The 21,963-nt window shown below is 35.1% G+C and overlaps 2 protein-coding genes across 4 annotated transcripts; one reads left to right on the top strand and one right to left on the bottom strand.

Annotated features, from left to right (window-relative positions):
* Positions 1-1,520: 1,520 nt before the first annotated feature.
* On the top strand, positions 1,521-21,424 carry LOC141633576 (pyruvate dehydrogenase E1 component subunit alpha-1, mitochondrial-like). Of its 3 annotated transcripts, none has more exons than XR_012538374.1 (9): positions 1,576-2,353; positions 3,252-3,331; positions 5,544-5,621; positions 5,764-5,859; positions 5,945-6,016; positions 6,368-6,421; positions 18,823-18,888; positions 20,458-20,531; positions 21,028-21,424. XR_012538374.1 is itself a non-coding variant. In XM_074446020.1 (8 exons), exons 1-8 carry the CDS (start codon positions 1,651-1,653, stop codon positions 21,070-21,072), a joined length of 1,194 nt encoding a protein of 397 aa, XP_074302121.1. In that variant the 5' UTR covers positions 1,521-1,650; the 3' UTR covers positions 21,073-21,424. The 3 variants fall into 3 exon arrangements, 1 of the variants encoding a protein (XP_074302121.1); XR_012538375.1 differs by having other exon boundaries at positions 20,458-20,543; positions 21,028-21,127; XM_074446020.1 differs by lacking the exon at positions 20,458-20,531 and having other exon boundaries at positions 1,521-2,353.
* On the bottom strand, positions 11,049-14,978 carry LOC141633577 (uncharacterized). Its single transcript, XM_074446022.1, has 3 exons — positions 14,846-14,978; positions 11,887-12,262; positions 11,049-11,789 (listed from the first exon to the last, which is right to left on the bottom strand). The coding sequence occupies exons 2-3, from the start codon at positions 12,256-12,258 to the stop codon at positions 11,208-11,210; spliced, it is 954 nt and encodes a 317-aa protein (XP_074302123.1). The 5' UTR covers positions 12,259-12,262; positions 14,846-14,978; the 3' UTR covers positions 11,049-11,207.
* Positions 21,425-21,963: the final 539 nt, after the last annotated feature.

Genomic DNA, 21,963 nt, shown 5'->3' with positions numbered 1-21,963 from the left:
GCATTTGCACGATTGTAAAACTAGTACTATTTAATTACCTTCTTTCCTCAACTCAATTCTTATTCTTATCTCTTATTCCTATTTTAATTACTTATGTTAAAGCATAAATTAAAATGTCACAATTTACATAAAATGTTGCAATTTACAATTTTACATACATTCAACGGGTCTAACATGTCAAATACGGAAGAATATCACTTTTTTTTCTTGTAGAGTAATTTTATTTGACACGCTCCTGTTCAATAGTGTAAGTTGAGACAGAGATATCAATGATCTTATAGTGAGTTTACGGAAGAAACCTGATTATTGCTTTGACATAAAGGATGCATTGCTCAACCCTGTATTCTGTGAAGGTATAAAGTTTCTTGATCTTCCCTAAAATTTGTCTTATATGGATAACCTGGAGTAATAAAAAAAGACACTAACATTTACCTACGACTCTCAAGTACGTGCTTCACGCAATCCCACTAGCACTGTATTTTGACCAAACAGCAACATACATATACCTCCTTCAAATTAAATGCGGCGATGAGAAGCAGCACTGCACGTCTCTTTTGACCCCAGCTAGTGGATCTTCTCGTGCAGCAGGACACTAGCACTCTGCTATGAGTACCTGAAATGGACGTACTCAATTACTATAATAATTAATTGTCCAGCGTAATAGTCAACCGACCCAATATTAATCATATGACATATTAGGTATCGGCTAATTCTCTCGATGAAAGTACTACAACGAAGGTTATCCTTTCCTCCAATTTATTTATTTATTTATTTATTTTGTGAGGTGTTAGTTTGTTGAAGGTAATAAGATCCGGTGAGTTTATTAAAGGATACCGAGGCGGAGTAGCGAACGCCAGCGATCTGGTCACCATTGGGGTCGTCGATAAATAAGGTATTGTGATTGACAATGAAGATGGTGAAAGGCGGAGTCAAAGGCGGAATTAGGTGCAGTGGTGTGATATTGTATAGAATAACTCGTGATATTGTTTAGTACAACCAGTGATATTATTTATCGTAAGGTGTGATATTGTTTTGTATAACTTATGATACTCTTTTACTGGACTCACATACTGAGATACAATATCACAGGTTATACTAAACAATATCACGGCTTAAATTTTTTTTAAAAAAAAAAAATAATAATTTTTTTTAATTTTTTTTTTTTATTATTATTTTTTTAAAAAAAACGTGATATTTTTGTGTACAACGTGTGATACATAAGTGGACTCACAGGACTCAAAAAGATAGGGTGGACTCATGTGATCCTAATTATATATATATATATATATATATATATATATATATATATATATATATATATATATATATATATATATAATTCTAATAAAATACGGTTGTATATTATCTGATATTCAAATCTAATATTCGAATATCCAAATATGGACAATTTATATTATCACGGTATTAAACACTTAATCACGCTCAATTATATGTTCATATACACTCAATCACGCTCAATTATATGTTCATATATGTAATAATAGCGGCTGCTATTACTACCGTGCATTTTTTACACGGAATAAAACTAGTTTCCATTAAACCATCCTCCTCCCTCATCTCTTCCCAAACCAAAAAAAGCAATAATCAATTTCTCAAAAAAAAAAAAAAAAAAAAAAGCAATAATCAACGATGGCATCCTTCCTCCATCACCACCGCCACCTAACCAAATCCAAATCCCTAACCACCTCACTCCGTCCAATCACCACCACCCCTTTTCGTCAAATCTCATCCACTTCCACCGAAACCCTAGAAATCGAAACAAGTATCCCTTTCAAATCCCACATCATCGAACCACCTTCCACCACCGTCTCCACCTCCGCTTCCCAACTCATGACTTTCTTCAAAGACATGGCTCTTATGCGTCGTATGGAGATTGCTGCCGATTCCCTTTACAAGGCTAAACTCATTCGTGGGTTCTGTCATCTCTACGACGGCCAGGAGGCCGTCGCTGTTGGTATGGAAGCCGCTATTACTAAGACTGATAACATCATTACCGCCTACCGCGATCATTGTATCTATTTGGCGCGTGGGGGTACTCTTGTTAGCGCGTTTGCGGAGTTGATGGGTAGGCAGGATGGGTGTTCCCGTGGGAAAGGTGGGTCTATGCATTTTTATAGGAAGGATTTCGGGTTTTTCGGAGGACATGGGATTGTTGGAGCGCAGGTTCCGTTGGGGATTGGATTGGCTTTTGCGCAGAAGTATAATAAGGAAGAGGCTGTTAGTTTTGCATTGTATGGTGATGGTGCTGCGAATCAGGGACAGTTGTTTGAAGCTCTTAATATGGCTGCTCTTTGGGATCTTCCTGCTATTTTAGTCTGCGAGAATAATCATTGTATGTTTCTTTCTTTTTTTTGTTTCATTTCTTGAGTTTATTGTTTGGTTAGTTGAGTATATGCTTTTGCAGTTTTCTTATTTGATGCTTTTAGATGCTCATCATGTTAGTCACTCGAAATCATTTATGGATTATGACTTTTTTTTTTTAAATGAAAACTCGTTTGAGAGTTATGATTGGATTGGATTGGATTGGATTTTTTCGTCACGATTTGTTACTATGGCTCTCATCAGGCTTTGTATGTAAACGTTACTTTTGCTTTACTGAATGAAGGGTGGATTATTATCGAATATGAATTTGTAAGCAATTCTATAAAGGAACAAAGACTCACTATTGTCTGGTTTTGGATGACGGTGAACTAAATAAAAATAACTCATTAGACTGTATTCGTTTCTTGTACGGTGGAGCAGCAGCAGCTTGATTGTGCTACCCTTGATGTAATCATCATTATTGGGTGTTGTAAAAAGAGTGTCGCCGTGTTTCCTTACATAGTGGTAAGGTTTTGCATATTTGACCCCTCTTATCCATCCTTAGGCAAAACCCTTTGCATTAGGGCAATTTTGTTGTATACTAGTTTGTGAACCTCAAAGTAGTTTTTCTTTCTTTCATTTTATTTCCTTTTTTTTAGGCTTAATAGGTTGGTCTGGTGGTGTTTTAAAATGGAAATTTTGTTTCACTTCTCGTGGTCCATGGCCCATTGGGCTACATTTCTCTGCATAGTTCATCGACTAATATTCGGTTACCCCTGAATTTTTCATTGATGCGTGACTTCTCCTTTCACACCATGGATGGTTCTAAAGGATGATTCATGTGAGCCGACCCCAAATCATTTTGGGATTAAGGCTCTGATGTTGTTGTTGTTGTTGTTGTTGTTGCGTGACTTCTCCTTTCAATTTAGACGGAATGGGGACTGCAGAATGGAGAGCTGCAAAGAGCCCAGCCTACTATAAGCGTGGAGATTATGTTCCTGGGTTGAAGGTACAGTATTTGATTTGGATTTCCAAGCGTTACTTGATTGGATGTTTTGTAATCAGAATTGGTTAGTCGTATTTCATTGGAGGTGTTAGGACTTCATTAATGTATTATTATCAGGAGTCATCTGTTTTTTTCTCCCTGCAAAATGGTTTTATATTATTTGCCTAAACCTCAACTTGTACGTAGACGGTTCCATATGATGGTTTTTGTGATTCAACACCAAATCATTTTTGGGCTAACACTTAATTGTTACTAAATCTCAGCTTGTAGAAACTTTCGAAGGTCATAATATTTTGCACACAAGTTGGGACTAGTTCGACAAGTATACGTTTTTTTTAGAAAATCACTGGCAGCATTTTGCCGTTTTCAAGGGAGTTGCTTAGTAGGATTTAGAAAAGCATGTGCTGTGAGTGATTGCAAATTTGCAATTACGTATTTGGAAGATGTAGGGTTTAACCTTCAGAAAAAAAAAAAATGAGGCTTTGATTCATACTTCAGGGTTTTGAAGCATTAGTTGTAGACCTGTCAAACGGGTGGGTTACGGGTTCGGTCATTTCGGGTTCCGGGTAGAATACGGGTCAGGTCAGTTTTGGGTTTGTAAAATACGGGTTTATACGGATTTCGGGTCGGGTTAGGGTCAATTTTGGGTTTGTAAAATACGGGTTCGGGCGGTCGGGTTTATACGGGCTTCGGGTCGGGTTAGGCTCAAAACGGGTCTTAGTGACTCCTTTTTAAATAATTGTATAAATTATTATTTTTTCCATTTTTTTTTTCGATATTTTTTTTTGTATCCTTTTATTTACTCTTAAATTCATGATCAATTTATCTTTTATTTTTCTATCTAGTAGTCTCCCTTTTTTACATAACATATATAATATATTTACTAGTTTCACACCCGTGCGTTTCAACGGGGTAATTAACTTTATTATAATATAAAACTTGTGCGTTGCAACTGGTACAATAATTGGAAGATTCAAAATATTTTGGTCTGATATCTAAATTCAATGATACTCTTATTTATAGTCATGAGATCATCCCACCTTATAATAATCTTTTGATGTGGGACAATTTAACTATTCAGATGTTGTATATTCATCACAACTACATAATTTTTCAATGTGGGACAATAATATACTTAGAAGTACACCATATTTTTCGCACCTAATTCGACATCAAACATGGTTTACTAATAAGCAAATACTATACTATCTATTAGTATTCGTACATTTCTTTTCTTTTCCTTTTATCATAATTAAAATGTGTGCAAATAATATGAAACTTATACTCTAATGATAACATTTTTTTACCAGAATATAAATGAAAATTATAAACATCACTTGAACATAATATGGAGCATATATATAATATTGTGGAGATAATGACACTATCTCTTAAAAGCTCTCTAAGACATACTGAAGAGATTCAAAAGATTTTGGACTGATATCTAATTTCCAATGATTCCACCTATTTATGTTATTTATAAGTAGTATATTCATCACATCTACATTATTTTTTAATGAGGGACATATAACATACTAAGAAATACACGATTTTTTTTGTGTCTAATATATGTAATATCTCAATTTTGTGCGAAATGTTGAACTGATAAGTTCTTATACGGTGCGTGACAAATAGTGAGTAGCGACTATATATCTGCTAATCATTTGATTAATTAATCATGTGCTAAAACTATGCTTTAAAACATATATCAGCATGCTTTATTTAATATTTTAAAAGTTGGAATATTTTTAATCATTTTATATTAGTGTAATTCTCTTTAAATACTAAATTTTAATAAAATTTCTCATCAACAGGTCGGGTTACGGGTCGGGTCTTGACCCTGAAAGTGCGGGTCATTATCTGGTCGGGTCATTTTCGGGTTCACATTTTTTCGGGTCGGGTTCGGGCGGGTTATTTTCTGGCGGGTTTCGGTCGGTTTTTCGGGTTGGGTCATCTTTTGACAGGTCTAATTAGTTGTGATGTGAGTTTAATTTATATTTTTTTCTCCAACAATTTTGGACTGAAAGGCAAGTTGGGATGGGCAAAATATAAGTTTTATGACAAAAAGGCTCTACCCGTCCGCTGTTTTGGCTATTCATTTAGGAAATGAGCTTATTATATTTTTTGATGTGTTTTACTTGATATATTTCTGGAGAGGATATATTTTGTTACATGGGACAAGTAAACTTAACGTAATATTAAAATGCCGTTGCAGGTTGATGGTATGGATGTACTGGCAGTTAAGCAGGCGTGCGCATACGCCAAGGATTATGTCTTGAAGAATGGGCCTATTGTAAGTAATGTTCTATATCACGAGTTTGTTTAGAAAACGTTTCTTTACCAACTGCACGGTGAAACATGATTACTTTCAGTATTTATTACCATGATAGATGTATTATTCACCTTTCTTTTCTTTCTGTTCTAATGTCCATTAGATCCTTGAGATGGACACTTATAGGTACCATGGTCACTCCATGTCTGACCCTGGAAGCACCTATCGAACACGTGATGAGATATCTGGTATAAGACAGGTGACGAAGCTGTTTTGGGGTTGTGACTTTCTGAACTACATATTCACTTAAGGCCTTATCTGATTTGTTGATGATCTTTTCTCAGGAACGTGACCCCATTGAGAGAGTGAAGAAACTGTTATTGGCTCATGATATTGCAACAGAAAAGGAACTGAAGGTAAAATTTTCTTATATTGCTATGTTATACTCCCTCAATCACAATCATTTGTTTACCATTTATGCTCTTTGTGAAGGGTATTTTAATCAAAGGTAACAAATAATTAGGATGCAGGGAGTAGTTATTACAAATAACTTTTGTTGTTTCTCCACATCATATTGACTTCTCTTATCCTTTTTTCTTTTGAAATATTTTCGGTTAACATTTGTTTGCTTAACAAATCTCATCATAAGTTCCCCTCAAAAGTGAGGCAGGAAATATGTCTGCTCTAACGTGGAATTTTTTTTTAAAGAAAATATTCTGCTTTGCAATGTAAGGCCATGCATGACTCATTTCTTGTTGTTCTCATAGGATTACGAAAAAGTAGTCAGGAAGGAAGTAGATGAAGCTATTGCTAAGGCCAAGGTAAGCAATCTATGAATTGTTTTTCCAAAATGGTACTTTCTCACAAAGTACTAAACGAAATAGGTAGATTTTCAAAGTTATTACCCAAAATGGGGCCACGTCATCAACGAAGCTAGGGTCGTAGTCAAGTCGCTCACCCGGTAAGCGACCATACCCAAAGTGTCACTTAATGCCCATCCAAACCTATAATAGTACAAGAAACAAAATCGCTACGTGAGTGAGCGACTCGGCCTCAAATCGCTGTCCCCTACAGTGACCCACATGAGGAGTGTGACCCACATGAGGAGTGGAGGGCTTAATTTTTAGAAAATTTGATGACACTCCCGGTGAGAGAGCGACTTTACCTAGAATCGTCAGTGATAAGGCTAAAGTCGTATCACCTTAATCAAAATAAACCTAAACGACTACTAACAAAATAGCTAGCGGTAAGTCATGGTCGAATCCACATGGAGGCGGTGATTATCTAGTTTGTTTATATTTAAATCTGTCTTAAAGTAACCAATTGTGGGGGTTTGTTTTGTTTGTATGCTAACCAACTAATTGCAAGTAATTTAAAGGGCAAATAACAATAATATTAAAGGTCTAGGATTTCCGGTTCACTAGGTCAATTATATGGAGTCTATTAATTAATTGCTAGATCTGTCAAGCTGTCTAAGGTCATAAGATCGGTCGACTCTATTATGCCCTTTAGATCGATTCTAACATGCGGTCGCTATAATTAGATACAATCTATTTGATTATCATGACCTATATTAATTCTAACCCGGTCGGTGAAAGGATTAATTCGCTACACTAATTAACAACTCAGGCCTAAGTTAATTAACTAGAATAAGAACAATAATCAAACGACAACTTATATGATTTCCCTAGCATTTAATCAATTTTCCCCTTTTAATTAACCTAGATCCCCTTCATCCTAGATGAGGAAATTAGCTACGCATAATAGAAATAATAACAATAATAGTAATGGAAAACATGATAAACAATAATAAAGATAAACAAGTAATTGAAATAATAATTGAAGAAAGATTAGAACAATACCGTAATTAAAGGCAATAGATCCGAACAATAATTAAACTAAACTAAGTATTTGAGAGAGTTTTCTAAGGTAGCTATATTAAACCTACTGAAAATAAAGCATAATATAACCTAGAGTACGAGTTTTGGTATTTATAGTAGTCATAACCGACTTAAGGAAATTTGCGGAATATTGCGGAAACTAGTGGTTCCTCGATCGAGCCAAGGTGCACTCGATCGAGGCACCAATTCCCAGATACCCCAACTCTCGACATTGCAAAGTTTATTGATTAGGTTGGTTCCTCGATCGTGAAGTTCCTCGATCGAGCCAAGGTTGACTCGATCGAGGCACCAATTTCCTGCTTCGCGCACTGAATTTCAAACGGACGCCATTTCTTCGTTACTTGTCAGAAACAAGCGATTTTTGCGGCGTTGGAAAGCTAAGAGGATAGGCTTTCACCTCCAATTGGAATCATTTGAAAATCTGCTGTAGAACTCGAGATATGGCTCTTCAAAGTAGGCACTTGTAATAAGAAGCTCTTTTCTTCGTGTTTTCTTCTTAACTTCTCTTCCTTCATTCTTATGGATTCTCGTGCCATGCTTCGTGTATCCCTTCATGCTCACTCCGCGATGCCCATTTCATTCCTTTGCTCCTCAAATGCATCATTCCTGCATTAAACATCAAAAGGCGGAAGTATCAACACTCTAATATAAAAGGCATGTAAATGATGTAAACTAGCACGAAAATCGTATCAAAAGTAATTAAGGGGAGGCATAAATATGTATATAATTATGACTCATCAGTCAGCTTAGCGACTTGTGTCTGCGTCCTCTCCAAGTTTATGATAGTGTTCTTGTGACTTTCCAAATGCCATACTAGAACCCTCCATTTGCCATGTATAAAACACTAAGGGGCTGTTTGGTTCAAAGTGTGGGAATGGAATGGATTCAATATCCATTTTTTTTCTCTATTCATAATAGGTAAGTTTATTAAATTATAAAAAGAGTTGTACATTTTTTTCCATTAACTATAACTTACTAACGAAAAATTATAGCCAAAGAACAATCCAAATTATTCATACCAATATTAAGCGTCCAAAATAAAAATATTGTTAAAACAAAAAAACGCATGAAAAATGTTTCATGAAAAATATTGGTAAGTCTAAACATCAAACAAAAAAAATTAAATGTTCCCATTTCGAGATAAAAGCGGATGAATGAGGTTCATAACAAACTCTCTCTTCCATGCTTCATCGGGACTGGTAAAAAAGAGAGATCACTAGGATTAGATGCCAGTTTTTGTGCAGCTAATAATGCTTCAAATCTAGTCAACCCTTGTACGCCAAGTAGCTCATTTATTAAATTTTTCTTTTGGTCTTCAAACTCTTGTTCACGAACCATGATGGCTTGTTCATGTCGCTGAGTGGTTGATAATGCATTTACAATAGTAGACATGTGAACATTCATTCCATTCATAAATCCGGAAAGGTTTGAAGACATGTCTTTGAAAGACGTAGTCAAATCCACAACTTCTGGCATCTTTCTCTTCTTTGTTTTTTGTTTCTTATAATCCGTAGAAATTTTCCAGGTCTTTGCTTTCTTTGAAGACGGCTCACTTGGACTAGATTGAGTAGGAATATAAAGTGGTTCATCATCATCAATATTGTCATCTTCGTCACTTTCATCCCTACTTAAGTCAACAGCCTCATTTTGTTGGTTATCCACCGCTTGGACGAAAGTCTCGGAATTAGTTCCAGTAGTTCGATTAGGACCATATATAATTGCCAATTTATCAAAGTGTGGAAACGGAACGTTCCATAATCCTTGAGCACTTTTGTTTTGCTACAACAATAATGTAGAGATCAATTTAACTTGTTAAACAAAAAAAAAAAATCATAAGAAATTGAGCAAGAGAGGTTGATAAAGTGCATTACCTTGCAAAAATCTTCATATGATTGTCTTTCACACTATAAAAACCAGAAGTGCGAAACATCTCTGTAAGCGCATTGTATTTGTCCTTGAACCATTTAATTTTTGATTCAATGTGAGGAACTGCTTCTAAGCCACATCCTGTAAATTTTTTATTCAACATATCCTCCAACTTATTCTTAAAACCATTCTTGAAACTACCATCTGCTTTCCATTCTGGATCATTATTCAGTTCTAATAGTCCATCAATTAGATGTTCTTCTTCCAGTTTAGTCCAAATGCGCTTATTTTTTCCCCTTCCGCTTTGAGATGCCTGCTAATTTCCATGCTATATACAAAACAATGTCAATAAGGAAAACAGTTATTAAATAAAGTTATTTCATTCCTTTGTCATATAAATAATATATATAACATAAGTTTTTCTATAGAAAAAACATTCGGAAAGTCAATGAAACACAAAAACAAATTACAGAATACATATTAAAAAAAGAAACTCCGAAACAAATTATGCATTTTGATTACGCCTAGCTCTCCAAGTGTTATACATATTTTGCGCTAACGTGTTCCGATAATTAGTCCATGCGTCGGATGTCTCTATCAAAGTAATATATTCATCTTCATCATCAGAATCATCATCATCATCATCACTACTTTCTTCATCTTCATCGCCATCTAAATCCTCATATATCGTATAATCAGTTGGCATATATTTTCGAATGAGGTTATGTAGCAAGGAGCAAGCCTGAACTATACGACCTTGTGTGCGTATCGAATAGAAAGAAGGGGACCTAAGAATACCCCATCTCCCTTTTAATAATCCAAAACATCTTTCAATAACATTTCTAGCTTTAGAATGTTTCATGTTGAAATACTCCTCGGCACTAATTGGTTGTCGATCCCCCCACTCGTGGCCTCTATATGGTGCTAAAAAACCCTGACAATTTGTATATCCCGCATCAACCAAGTAATAGAAACCTTCAAATTTAAAACAAAAAGTTATTTAAATTGTAAATTTTTAGTACAACTGATGAGAGACTTTTTTTTTTCTATTGTTATTACCTTGAGGAACCTTTAAACCATGAGATTTACTAATAGCATCACGAAAGACACGACCATCATGCGCAGATCCTTCCCAACCAGGTTGTACATATATAAACTCCAAAAAAGGATTACATACACCTAATACATTCATAGCAATGGAACCCTTCCTCGTTCGATACCTTGATCTATCCTCATTTCGCACTTGAACACTAATGTATGTGCCATCTAAAGCCTCTAAACAATTCTACAAAACAACATTTAGGGGGCGTTTGGTATGGGAAAGGGAAAGAGAATGATATCAAGAAAGGGAAATAAGGGGAAAGGTATAGAATTACCCTGAATTAAACTTGTTGTTTGGTTATGATCCTCTAAGGGAATGATTTATCCCCTTATTCCCTTTGTGGTTGTTTGGTTGTTAAAGAAAGGAATCAATCTAATTTTATGATTTTTTCTTATAAACATTTTTTCTTCATACTTTTTTTTTTAACGTCTTCCCAACTATTTTTTTCCTTCCCATTTTTTTTTCTACCATTATTTTTGTTATTTTCTTTGGTTACTTTTTTTTCAACAACTTTTTTTCTTTTATATTAATTAATTTTTTTTTTGTTACGCAACTTTTTCAAGTAAAGAATAAATACAATTTTTTTCGAGATAACTTCATTCATCAACGCAAAATATTACTTCTTGTCCAAAACACGAAACATTGTTCCACATGACAAACATAAAAAAAGTTCAAAAGCAAAAAAAGATTACAAGTTCAACCCACTAGTTTTTCAAGGACTCCAACATCGACATCATTTTAAGTCAAAAGACTTTTAACAAATACGCATTTCAATTCATCAGGACACTTGAAGAATATCATGAGCTTATTTGGTTGGGCCGTCAAGATCGGAGCTACTTCCAAAGCTTGTTGCGGAGTAATACCTTCCAAAGCAAGTAGTACATCTAGCACTTTTTCACTCTTCTCGCTTATTTCTTGCTCACGTTCATCAGCACGTTGCTCACGTTCATCAGCTCGGGACATTACATTAGCCATGGTAGAAAGATGAACGTTCATGTCTTTCATAAAACCTTGTAAAGAAGCTAATTCAGAATTACTAGAACTTCCAGATTCTTTCTTACCTCCCTTGCGCTTAAAAGTGTGTTCTCGCTTCACTTTTTTTAATGGAGGGGCAGACTCTGCATTACCACTAACAATAACATCCTCATCATCACTTGAATCAAGCATGACTTGCACGGTAGCAGATTTCTCCATATTATCAATAGCTTCAACAAAACCCTCAGCCGGTTTTCCAGTTGCATAGTCTTTGCCATAAACTTCCAACAACGCATTCAAGTGAGGAAAAGCATGTCCATACAAGTTTTTGCAGTTTGGATGTACCTAACAATTTTACACATTTGATTTAATTATCAAATAAATTGCTCTTAAACTAAAAAAAAAAACAATATATAAATAAATAGTTGTAAACTTTGATTACCTTACAATACTCATCATACACCGATCTCTCCACCGAAATCATTTGTCTCTCATCATCCCACTTGAAGCCACTTGTACCTAACATTTGAACAATTGCTCTAAATTTGGTTACAAGTGTCTTGAGTCTAGAATCAATGTGTGGCAAAGCTTTCAGGCCACAACCAGGAATAGCCTTGTTAATAATTTCTTCTAACCGCACCATGTAACCATTTCTAAATCCATTTTCACATTTCCAGTGTGGATCAGCATTCAAGTCAGACAAAGCCATTACCAAAGCATTATCTTCTTCTTTGGTCCAAAAACGTTTGTTCTTGCCTCGTCCACCTCCAATAGCACCTCCACTAGCACCTCCACTAGCAGTACTTTCATCCATCCTACTAAAACATTATAAAAGAAAGTGGGCAACACCAATATAATTTAATTAAAAAAAATCACAACATTGTATTAAATACAAACATTAACAAGTTCATATATAGTCACAAGTCCATACATAAGAAATTACGTAAATGATAAAAACTAAACCAAGTTCAACTTCAAGTTCAAACATAACATACAATCCAAATGACACAAAGTAAAGCAACTTAACACCAAGTATTCCAAATAGAATGAAAATCTAAACTAGTCAACCCGATTTCTAGCTCTCCAATTGTTGAACATGCTTTGAGCTAATGAATTTCTCTTATTTGTCCATGAGTCAGTTACATTAATGGAGGTTATGTACTCCACCTCATCATCGTCATCACTTTCATCTCCATCACTCTCAATTTCTTCATATAACTCATCGTCATCGAATGATTCAGAAGACATATATCTCTTTACCAAATTATGCAATAAAGCACATGCAAGTACAATACGGCCATGTGTTTGTAAACTAAACCAAGAAGGACTTCTAAGTATTCCCCATCTTCCCTTAAGTAACCCGAAGCATCGTTCAATCACGTTTCTAGCTTGTGCATGCCTTAAGTTGAAATATTCCTCGGTGTCCGAGGTCGATGAGGACCACTATTCCACTCTTTAAGATGGTAAAGATGACCTCTATATGGTGCTAGAAATCCATCTCCATTAGTGTAGCCACCATCACATAAGTAATAACAACCTTAAGACATTAAAAAAAACGCTATTTAATTATACAATTATTAATGTAAGTCGGATTTTTATTAAATATATTTTGTTAATTGAATTACCTTTTGGCACTTTTAAACCATTGGGCCTAGAAATAGCATCTCGAAGAATACGACCGTCATGTGCTGATCCCTCCCAACCAGGTAAGACATATATAAATTCCATTTCAGGAGAACATACTCCTAGTACATTCATGGTAAGGTTACCTTTTCTCGTCCGATATTTAGACCGGTCCGCGCTAGGTACATTTACATAAATCATTGTACCATCAAGTGCACCTAAACAATTCTACATGAAAAAAAAAATTATTTAACATGAAGTTATATGTCTACTATGGTTAAATAACAAGAGATTATTTATGGTACCTTAAAATATTTCCACCTATCATCCTCGCAATCTTCTGGTACGGGTGTAGGTTTTTTAAGCAACACAACATGTAACTTCAATATTGCCATTAAACAAGCATGGAATTGTCTACTAACACTTTCACCACTTCTATAAAAATGTGCACCTATCATTCTATTTTTTTTATGGTGTGCCACTGTGTATAAGAAACCTGCAACCATTTCTTCTAAACTCATATTTTTTGTTCCACCTAGACCCCCCACATCTCTAATCATTTCTAAAAGTACACCAAATGTTTCACGATCAATACGAAGAAAGTTTCTACACATAATGTCACTTTCCCTAATCATTCTATTCAAATTATACATTCTTCGTTTTCTTCTAGTTCGTTTATCTAAGATTAAATATTGAGAGCCATGTATGCTCTTCCTAATGGTATACCACATCAAATGTAGCAACACAACACACTTTATTATGATGATAACATATCGTATAAAGTCCAAATTTCTCCTCCTTCTCAAAGATAGATCATTACGAGCCATTTCTGTGAACAAAAAAACATGAACAATACCATATCATTTGTCTAATACATACCCACCACTATATTTTATTTTAAAAAAAGTCATGTAACTAACATGAAATAGAAAAAAATGGAAGATCAGGCCCTTTGATTTTTCATGTTGCATTCTATTTTTATAAGTATCACAAATTCTCACTTTAGACAAACACTATCCGTCTAAAGTTGTAAATAGGTCAAATATCACACCACTTTTATAATAAGACAAACAATACCGATGTTTCTTACTTCAATTCTAACATTTTAATGCACAAAGCATGCTCATAGTTCATACCAAGTACCAACTAATAACTTTCTTTTCCTGAAATCATTAATCCAAATAAAAACCCATTAAGCATGGGATACCACAAACATTTCCTAACCTTTCTCATTAGTTTGGTGCTGATACGATTAACCTTATCCATTTGGTATAGGAGAGCTAGGGGTGTTACTATAAAGATAAAGATGATCATAGTCTTAACCCCTCAATGAGAATCACATGTAATGATACTTTCAGGCCTCAATAACAATGTAGCATACAACTGTTCCGAGCCTTACAATTCATCTAATAATTTTTATACTTGAGAAGTTTTACGACCAGCAACAAAAACAAGTTTGTGGCAACAGGGTGTGATACATATGCCTGGTTTAAAGGAAAATGTTATGGCAAGAACTAATCCATAGGATGCATGACAACGTGCGTGAAGCTTCCATACCCGATGGCGTAACCAACAGGGTGTGATACAATAAAAACCCTACTTCAAAAAAATAATCATAGCAAAATTAAAAAAACCCTAAATTAAAAAAAATAATCAAAGTAACATAGCACAATTAGATATCAAACATGAATAAATTTTATACTTTACAAAAACAAAAATTTTAAATTAAAAAACGAAAAATAAAAGGATGAAATTATTAGAGAGAAGAGAGGACAAACATTGAAAAGAGAGAGAGAGAGAACAACGGTAATTAGCGGCGGCCGGAGATGGCAGAGCAGCGGCAGCGAGCGGTGGCAAGCAGCGAGCGGTGGCAAGCAGCGGCGGCGAGGAGCGATAGTCAGCAGCGTGGTTAATGTGTGTTTAGTGAAGGGAGATAATGAGATGGGTAAGGGAGGGAATGAAATTCTAAACCTTGGGGGGGGTAGGGGTTTCAGTTTAGAATATTTAGGAGGGTTGTAAATAGGATAGATGGGTAAAGAGAATCATTAATTTGCTTAACCAAACAACAACAAAGGGAATTATCAGTTCTCATTCCCTTACCCTTTCCTAAAACCCCCCAACCAAACGCCCCCTTAAAGAATAATTTTTAAATAAGTACAATGATGTTGTTGGCTAAAAATCCAATAATGTGAAAAAAAAATTATAATACCTCAAAACATTTCCATTTACTATCTTCGCATTCTTCCGTTATAGGCGTCGGCTTTTTAAGCAAATGGTCATGTAGTTTCAAAACAGCAAGAAGACAACGATGAAAGTTTCTACTCACACTTTCTCCGCTTCGGAATCAATGGTTTCCAATTGTCCTATTTTTGAAATGATGTGCCAATGTATACAAAAACATGGCAACAATTTCTTCTAGTGACATATTTCTAGTTCCACTTAAATCTTCAATATCTCTGACCATTTCACATAGTACATAAAAAGTTCTCCGATTGACACGAAGTTCACTCTTACAAATTATATCGCTATGCTTAGTAAGTGTATACAAGTGTTTTCGCCTAAGAAATCTTTTCTCATCTTTACTATATCGTGGGCGCTCAATTTTATGAATAACCATCATACACCATGCCAAATATAGAATAGTGACTATATTAATAAAAACCATAATTGTCAATAACAACTCAACATGCTTCTTCTTCCTCCTCCTTATCAAAGTCAATTGAGAAGAAAACATTTCTGTCTAAAACCAAATAAGATCACACTCCATATATATATATGCATATATATGCACCCATTAAAAATTCAGCCGAAAGCCATTTACGATGTTACTACTACTATAAATTTCTAAAGGACCCAGAAGTATTATAAGAAAATCAGTATTTTTTGGGGTGAGACCGTCTCGCAAGGATAGTTCTTTTACAAATCTGTATTGTTTTACGATATAAGACCATCTTATTCTATGAAGGAACCGGAACAGTAGCACTACTTTCTAAAGTCAATAAAGTTTTCTTCCTTTTTAGCCGGACCACATTCAAACACAAATTCTTATTTAAGACGGACACTATCCGTCTTAAGCTATAACTTGTCAAATCTTTATAAACTAAGGCCCTGTTCTTTCTTGTTCTTTCGGGCCGGGCCGGGCCGAGCTTATTATCTACTATAATTATTAATCTTTTTACTAATAATATTTTTAATAACAATAATAAATAATAATGTCATATTAATAATGATATTAGTAAAATAATTGTTTAGAATAAAAACACTCAAGTAAGCGTTGCTCGAATTCAGGTCGAGTCAACGCCCTCCTCTCAAATGGCACCTCGAGTCTATGCTTCTCTCTTCAGATGGATCTTTCACGCGTAACAAAGGCCTCAGAGGGTACGCAAAAGGTCCTTCTCTGATGCCTGATGCCTTACGGTACTGGTGGATAGTCGGGACCTTGCTTGAAGCTAAGGACTCTATGCCCTCTTGTAGTAGCTCGAGTAGTCTTTCTTCTAGAGAGAGAAAGTTGTTGGTGACAAGTTTTTACCATTGATTGGTGAATAGTGAGATATTTATAGGTTTCTATGTGTATCTCAAATGATGGTTTGGCAAGCACGGTTACCATATTCGCTATGAATACGCCTTACCGATTCGCGATTCGCTTATAGAAAATGTGTTACATGTATTTTCAGTAATCAACTTGATAAAATTCGCTTTTAACGATTCGTGATTCGTAGGGTACCAAGCGAATTTGTAACCATGTTGGCAAGCTTGTTGACTTGTAAGACCCCATATTGGCAAGTGAGTCAAGTCGGTTGGGCGTGCCTCATTAATAATATTAATAATAAATGTTATGAATTTTAATAATAATACCAATAATAATTATAACAACAACATTATTATTCATTTTAATAATAATATTCATCATCATAATAATAATAATAATTATTATTATTATTAACATTATTATTAACAATATTATTAATTATAATTATAATTTAATAAATAATATTAATATTAAAAAAAATAGTATTATTGTTAACAAAATTAATAATAACTATTATTTAAATTAGTAGAGTAGAGGAGCTGAGCTCAGCTGCTGAGCTGTCAAATTTTTATAAATTCCATCATATAAGACCTATATTTAACCACAAATTCTATCATACAAGTGAGTGACGGGTCACTTCCCTCTCACACAAATGCAAGTGGGAGGGCAAGTGGGGCGAAAATGAAGCGATCGAAATTCAACCCAACTCGATCTGTAAGTTAATCATTTGGGTTTAATGTGATTTGATCATTTGGGTCTGATTTGTTAGGAAATTTCGTACCTGGGTTTTTGTTTGTTAGTACCATTGAATTCGTTCATGGGATATGATTATGGAATGATTATAATGCTTTTAGTATCCACTGTAAATGATGTATGAACACGGCTATACTTCCTCCATATTTATACGAAAAACTTCATGTGCAAGTACAGCATCAACTAAAAATCGTAACTTGTGAGTCTTGATAGGCTGATACAGAAATTTTCATCATGGCAATTTGCAAAGCAATGGCAGTAAAGATCACTAAAACTCGGTACTAGAATGTAACTGGTCATAGACAATGAAGTTATACTTTTAAAAAACAGACGAAATGTGCTAAATCCTGCGAAAATAATTCAATCAACAGGCGGAATGTAACTGGTCATAGACAATGAACTCTACTATTCAATCCTGCTAAAATAATTCAATCACGTGCATATTTCAATATTACTTATACAACAACACAATTTTTCAAGGCAATTGTCATACGAGTCGTCATACAACCCGTAAATATTGTTTAAAGTATTAGACACATGTATTATTGCAACGAATCATGTATATCAATGAACAATCACAAACAAATTTTTTTATAAAAGCAAAAAAAAAATATTATGAAAGTAGAAGATGAAGACTTACGTAGAGTAGAACAACAACAATTTGGGTTTTTTTTCTTTCTTTCTAAATTTTAGGTTTTGTATCCAGGGGGGATTGGATTTAGAAACTAGGGGGATGAGTAGAGTATGGGATTCCAAGGGATTGGGGGGGATTGAGAAACCCTTGGCTTTCTAAATCCATTCCAAAAGTGGTCAACCAAACACTTGAATCGGTGATATCCATTCCATTCCATACCCCCAACCAAACACCCCCTAACAACCACCTAAATTCAACACAAATATCAAATGTATGGAATAATAATCATAAACTAGAGTAACTAGCTACTCTAATCAATACTAATTAAGAAAGTAAGTAATAGCTAATACCTTCAATATGTATGAAGATTGCCCAAGAAATACCCAAATAGTTGTTTGATATTGTTTAGAGAGCAATAAATTGGCTTTTAATCAAACCAATTGACTGATTTAGAGTTGTTTTTGGAGGAAAAATCGAGTAAATAAACTTAGGGTTTCAAATTGTTTTTTTTTTTTTTCAATTGGGAATGAACGGAGGGAAGGGGAAGGGTGGATTGTGCGTTATAAGATTAGGAGTCAAGTCGCTTTCCTGGGGAGCGACTATAATTCTTCTCCAGCTTCGCAAAACCCAAGCCTACGTGGACCCATTTTCGGTAAGTCGACCTATTTCGTTAATTAATTTGTGAGAAAAGCCCATTTTGAAAAAAAATTCGCAATTTGTTCCCTACAGTGGGGCCAAGAGAAGTTCTCCCTCTTTTTTTTTTTGTTATTATTATAATTTTTTTTCCTCTGCTCCTCATTATGGTCCTGAGATCCCAAACTTTCTACTACTTTTTTCAGGAGAGTCCAATGCCTGATACTAAGGAGCTTTTTACAAACATATATGTGAAAGGTTATGGGGCTGAGGTAATATGATTGTACATTTTTCCCTTCATGTTGATAAACTGTAGGACAGTTAATCGCCACTCTTTCCCTTACTAAATGAATTTGGTAATTAGATGTGACAAGATTTTAGGTGTTTGACCCAAGTCTCATTAGTCAGCAGGAGGCCGTGGTTGTAAATATGACTCCTTTGTTTTGCTTATAAATGATAATCTTTTGGGCTCTAACAGCCAAAATGATTTGTTAATGATCTAATGTGATCTGTTGAGGTAGTTGATCTTGATCAAGAAATTGAGCTGTATTGTCAAATGGCTGACCACTCATCTACTTGTATCTTGTAAACAGTTGGTAGGTAGGTTCCACTGCAAAACCTTTCGTTCATTGTTTAACATAGCACTGAAGACAGGTGATTGTTGTGGCATAGGTCCTCGAAGGTTGCCTTTTCCTACCACAATTGTAATCGCAAATCTTAATGCGGTTTACGGGAATTAGAGTGAATTAGGTGAGGCTGTAGAGGAATCCAAGTCTCAAGAAAGATACTTTTTATTGTTTTCCAAATGGTCTTAGGAATCAACACTATTGGCATTAGAGATTCTGTTCGATTGAATTGTATTATTTGCTTGTGATGATTAAAGGTGGAGCCTTTGACGCTCAAGTCCATAAGATACCAATTACCAAGTATGGATGCGAGATAAGGAAGATATGGATGGAGATTGGAGGTTAGTGGGACTAATCCGAGATATAGGATTGAGACTTGAGAGGCCTTTACATTTGAATATCCATACTTTGGTACCCTAGTTTCCTTCCAAAATATTTCCGATCTATTTGTGGGAACAAAGATTGGAACCCGTTGAGAGCCACCAAAGCTAACTCATAGTTCATCAGCATAGATAATACTAGGTAATAGCTAGATTAAGGCTCACTCTTAGCATGTAAGAACGCTATTAGACATGGGACTTTGATCAATGAATTCTCCGAACATTTATCGGACTTGTAAAATAATTGTGTATCAATTAAGCTGGAATAACTTCTCAGCCTGGGTCTGTTTGGAGACACCTTTTTAGCTCAACTTCCCTGATCGGCTCGAAATGTGCCAAACCAAAATTGGGACCTCAAAACTCAACAAAGCAACCCGGCCAAAATCGATCCAACAGATCCAACCCGCCAGTTTACACCTCTATTTGGGGAGGACTCTATTAAGGCATCTAGTGCTACTGAGGGTGAATGAGTGTAGTACGCTGTAGTGATTATTACTTTGCTCTGTAGTGAAGCCAGGGTATCTTGTTTAATACTTGGCAAAGTTATGGTTGTCTTGGGATAGTATATCTAATTTTTTTTTGGGTACACGGGATAATATATCTATTGGCATGGTTTTCTATTGCACACTACTTATTATGCGAGTCATAACCCCAAATTTACTTGATAAAAATGTTGACCTATACTATTGAATATTTTTTTTTGACAGCAATACTATTGAATATTGATCCATTGGTTTTTTTTCACTTTTGTATTTGAGTTGTTCAATTGGATTCTGTATACTTATATTTATGCAAACAAATGAGTGTGGTAACATAAGGTATATATTGTCAGCAGTTTACACCCTCATTCACCAAATAAAGTGTAAAGACTAAAGAGAACTCCTTGGATAGAGGGAATAATTGGTAAAAGTATGTTCAATAGTAAGACAATCCCTCTACATTTTCTCTTTTTTTTTTTGAGGTCATTTTCTTATTTGTTATTAACATGTACCCGGATTTTCTTGTTCCTTTTCCTTCGTTCGTGTACCAGTGAGTAATGCACTCCTACTTCTTGCAAACCACTTGCTCAAAAATGCACCCGGTTTCTTTTCATTTTATTATGTTTTCAATGGTTCCACGCGTAGATTAGTTGAACCTTTAGCTTCAAGATTATCTTTAACAGGAAAGACACAATTTCATCTACGATTTGTTATATGCTTATGATTCTTCCAAGAGAGCTACCATAAGCAAAAGAGCAGATGCAATTGATCATATTTCCCTGTGGAGTAAGAAAGGGAGATATATAAAGAGAGAAGGGTGTAGACAAATAATTTATCATAAAATTCTTTGCTTTTTGGTAGTGTTTGTTTACTGTTTTGTTCATAATTTAAGTTTTTATAACACCTCATTTTGCTGTTATTTGCAGTCATTTGGTGCTGACAGGAAAGAACTTAGAACTACTCTACCATGAGCCAATTGTTTTTTCCCAAGAGCATATGACATTTGAAGAGAAGATCAAAATCTGAAATAAAAAAAGGTTTTAACCCGATTTTTTTACCAGCGAGTGCAACTTTGGAAGTGCTGTGTAGGTTTTTATGTGGTTGCTGGCTTTGTTTATTATCATCTTATGTGTTGATTTAAGGAAACTTCATTTCATTGACTGAAGCTTCAATTTGCTTGTGCCGCTACTCGCTATGGTCTTAGCTTCACCCAACATAATGCGACTAGCATATATAGTAATGGAATTAGTTTTGCTAATTTTCAAGTACACAAAAACGAAATTCAGAATCTTTTATGAAGCAACAAATTGTGGTGATTGTTTCTTAGTCACTTGCAGATACCTTTTCTTTATTGTTACTTTTTGTGGATAATATGTGAAATTATAAGGTGCAATGAGTTTAATATAGGTTATTTCATAGGAATAATCTATCATATGAGTGACCTGTTTAAATTGTTTCATTCTGTCAGTAATTCCAATTTAATCCATCCTATACAACATACCTTCCAATACCACTCTAAGGCGACATGCGGGCAACCTGAACAACAGGTCACCCTTATGTTTTTAATGGTTAAGACACTTTAATTCTTACCCTAATTCCAAAGAAACCCAATTCATCTCTTCTCCCTTAGTTCATTACTCCTCCGTCGGCCGTCGGCGGTCCTCCCTCCGACCACCACTCCTCATGCAGTCCCTCCTCGATGCTGACTCCCTGCAAGTATACTGATCGGCTAGTACGGTAGGTGATTGTGGTAGGTGGTGTGTGTAATAATGGGGGATTAGTGATCTAAGAATTTGAGGGTGAGAGGCAGATGTGGGTGTGGCGTTTGCCGTGGAGTGGGTCAAATTTAGGAGTTAAATGAA

Source organism: Silene latifolia, chromosome Y (genome assembly GCF_048544455.1).
Source record: "Silene latifolia isolate original U9 population chromosome Y, ASM4854445v1, whole genome shotgun sequence".
Lineage (NCBI taxonomy): Eukaryota > Viridiplantae > Streptophyta > Magnoliopsida > Caryophyllales > Caryophyllaceae > Silene > Silene latifolia.
This window is presented reverse-complemented; position numbering and strand designations above follow the sequence as displayed.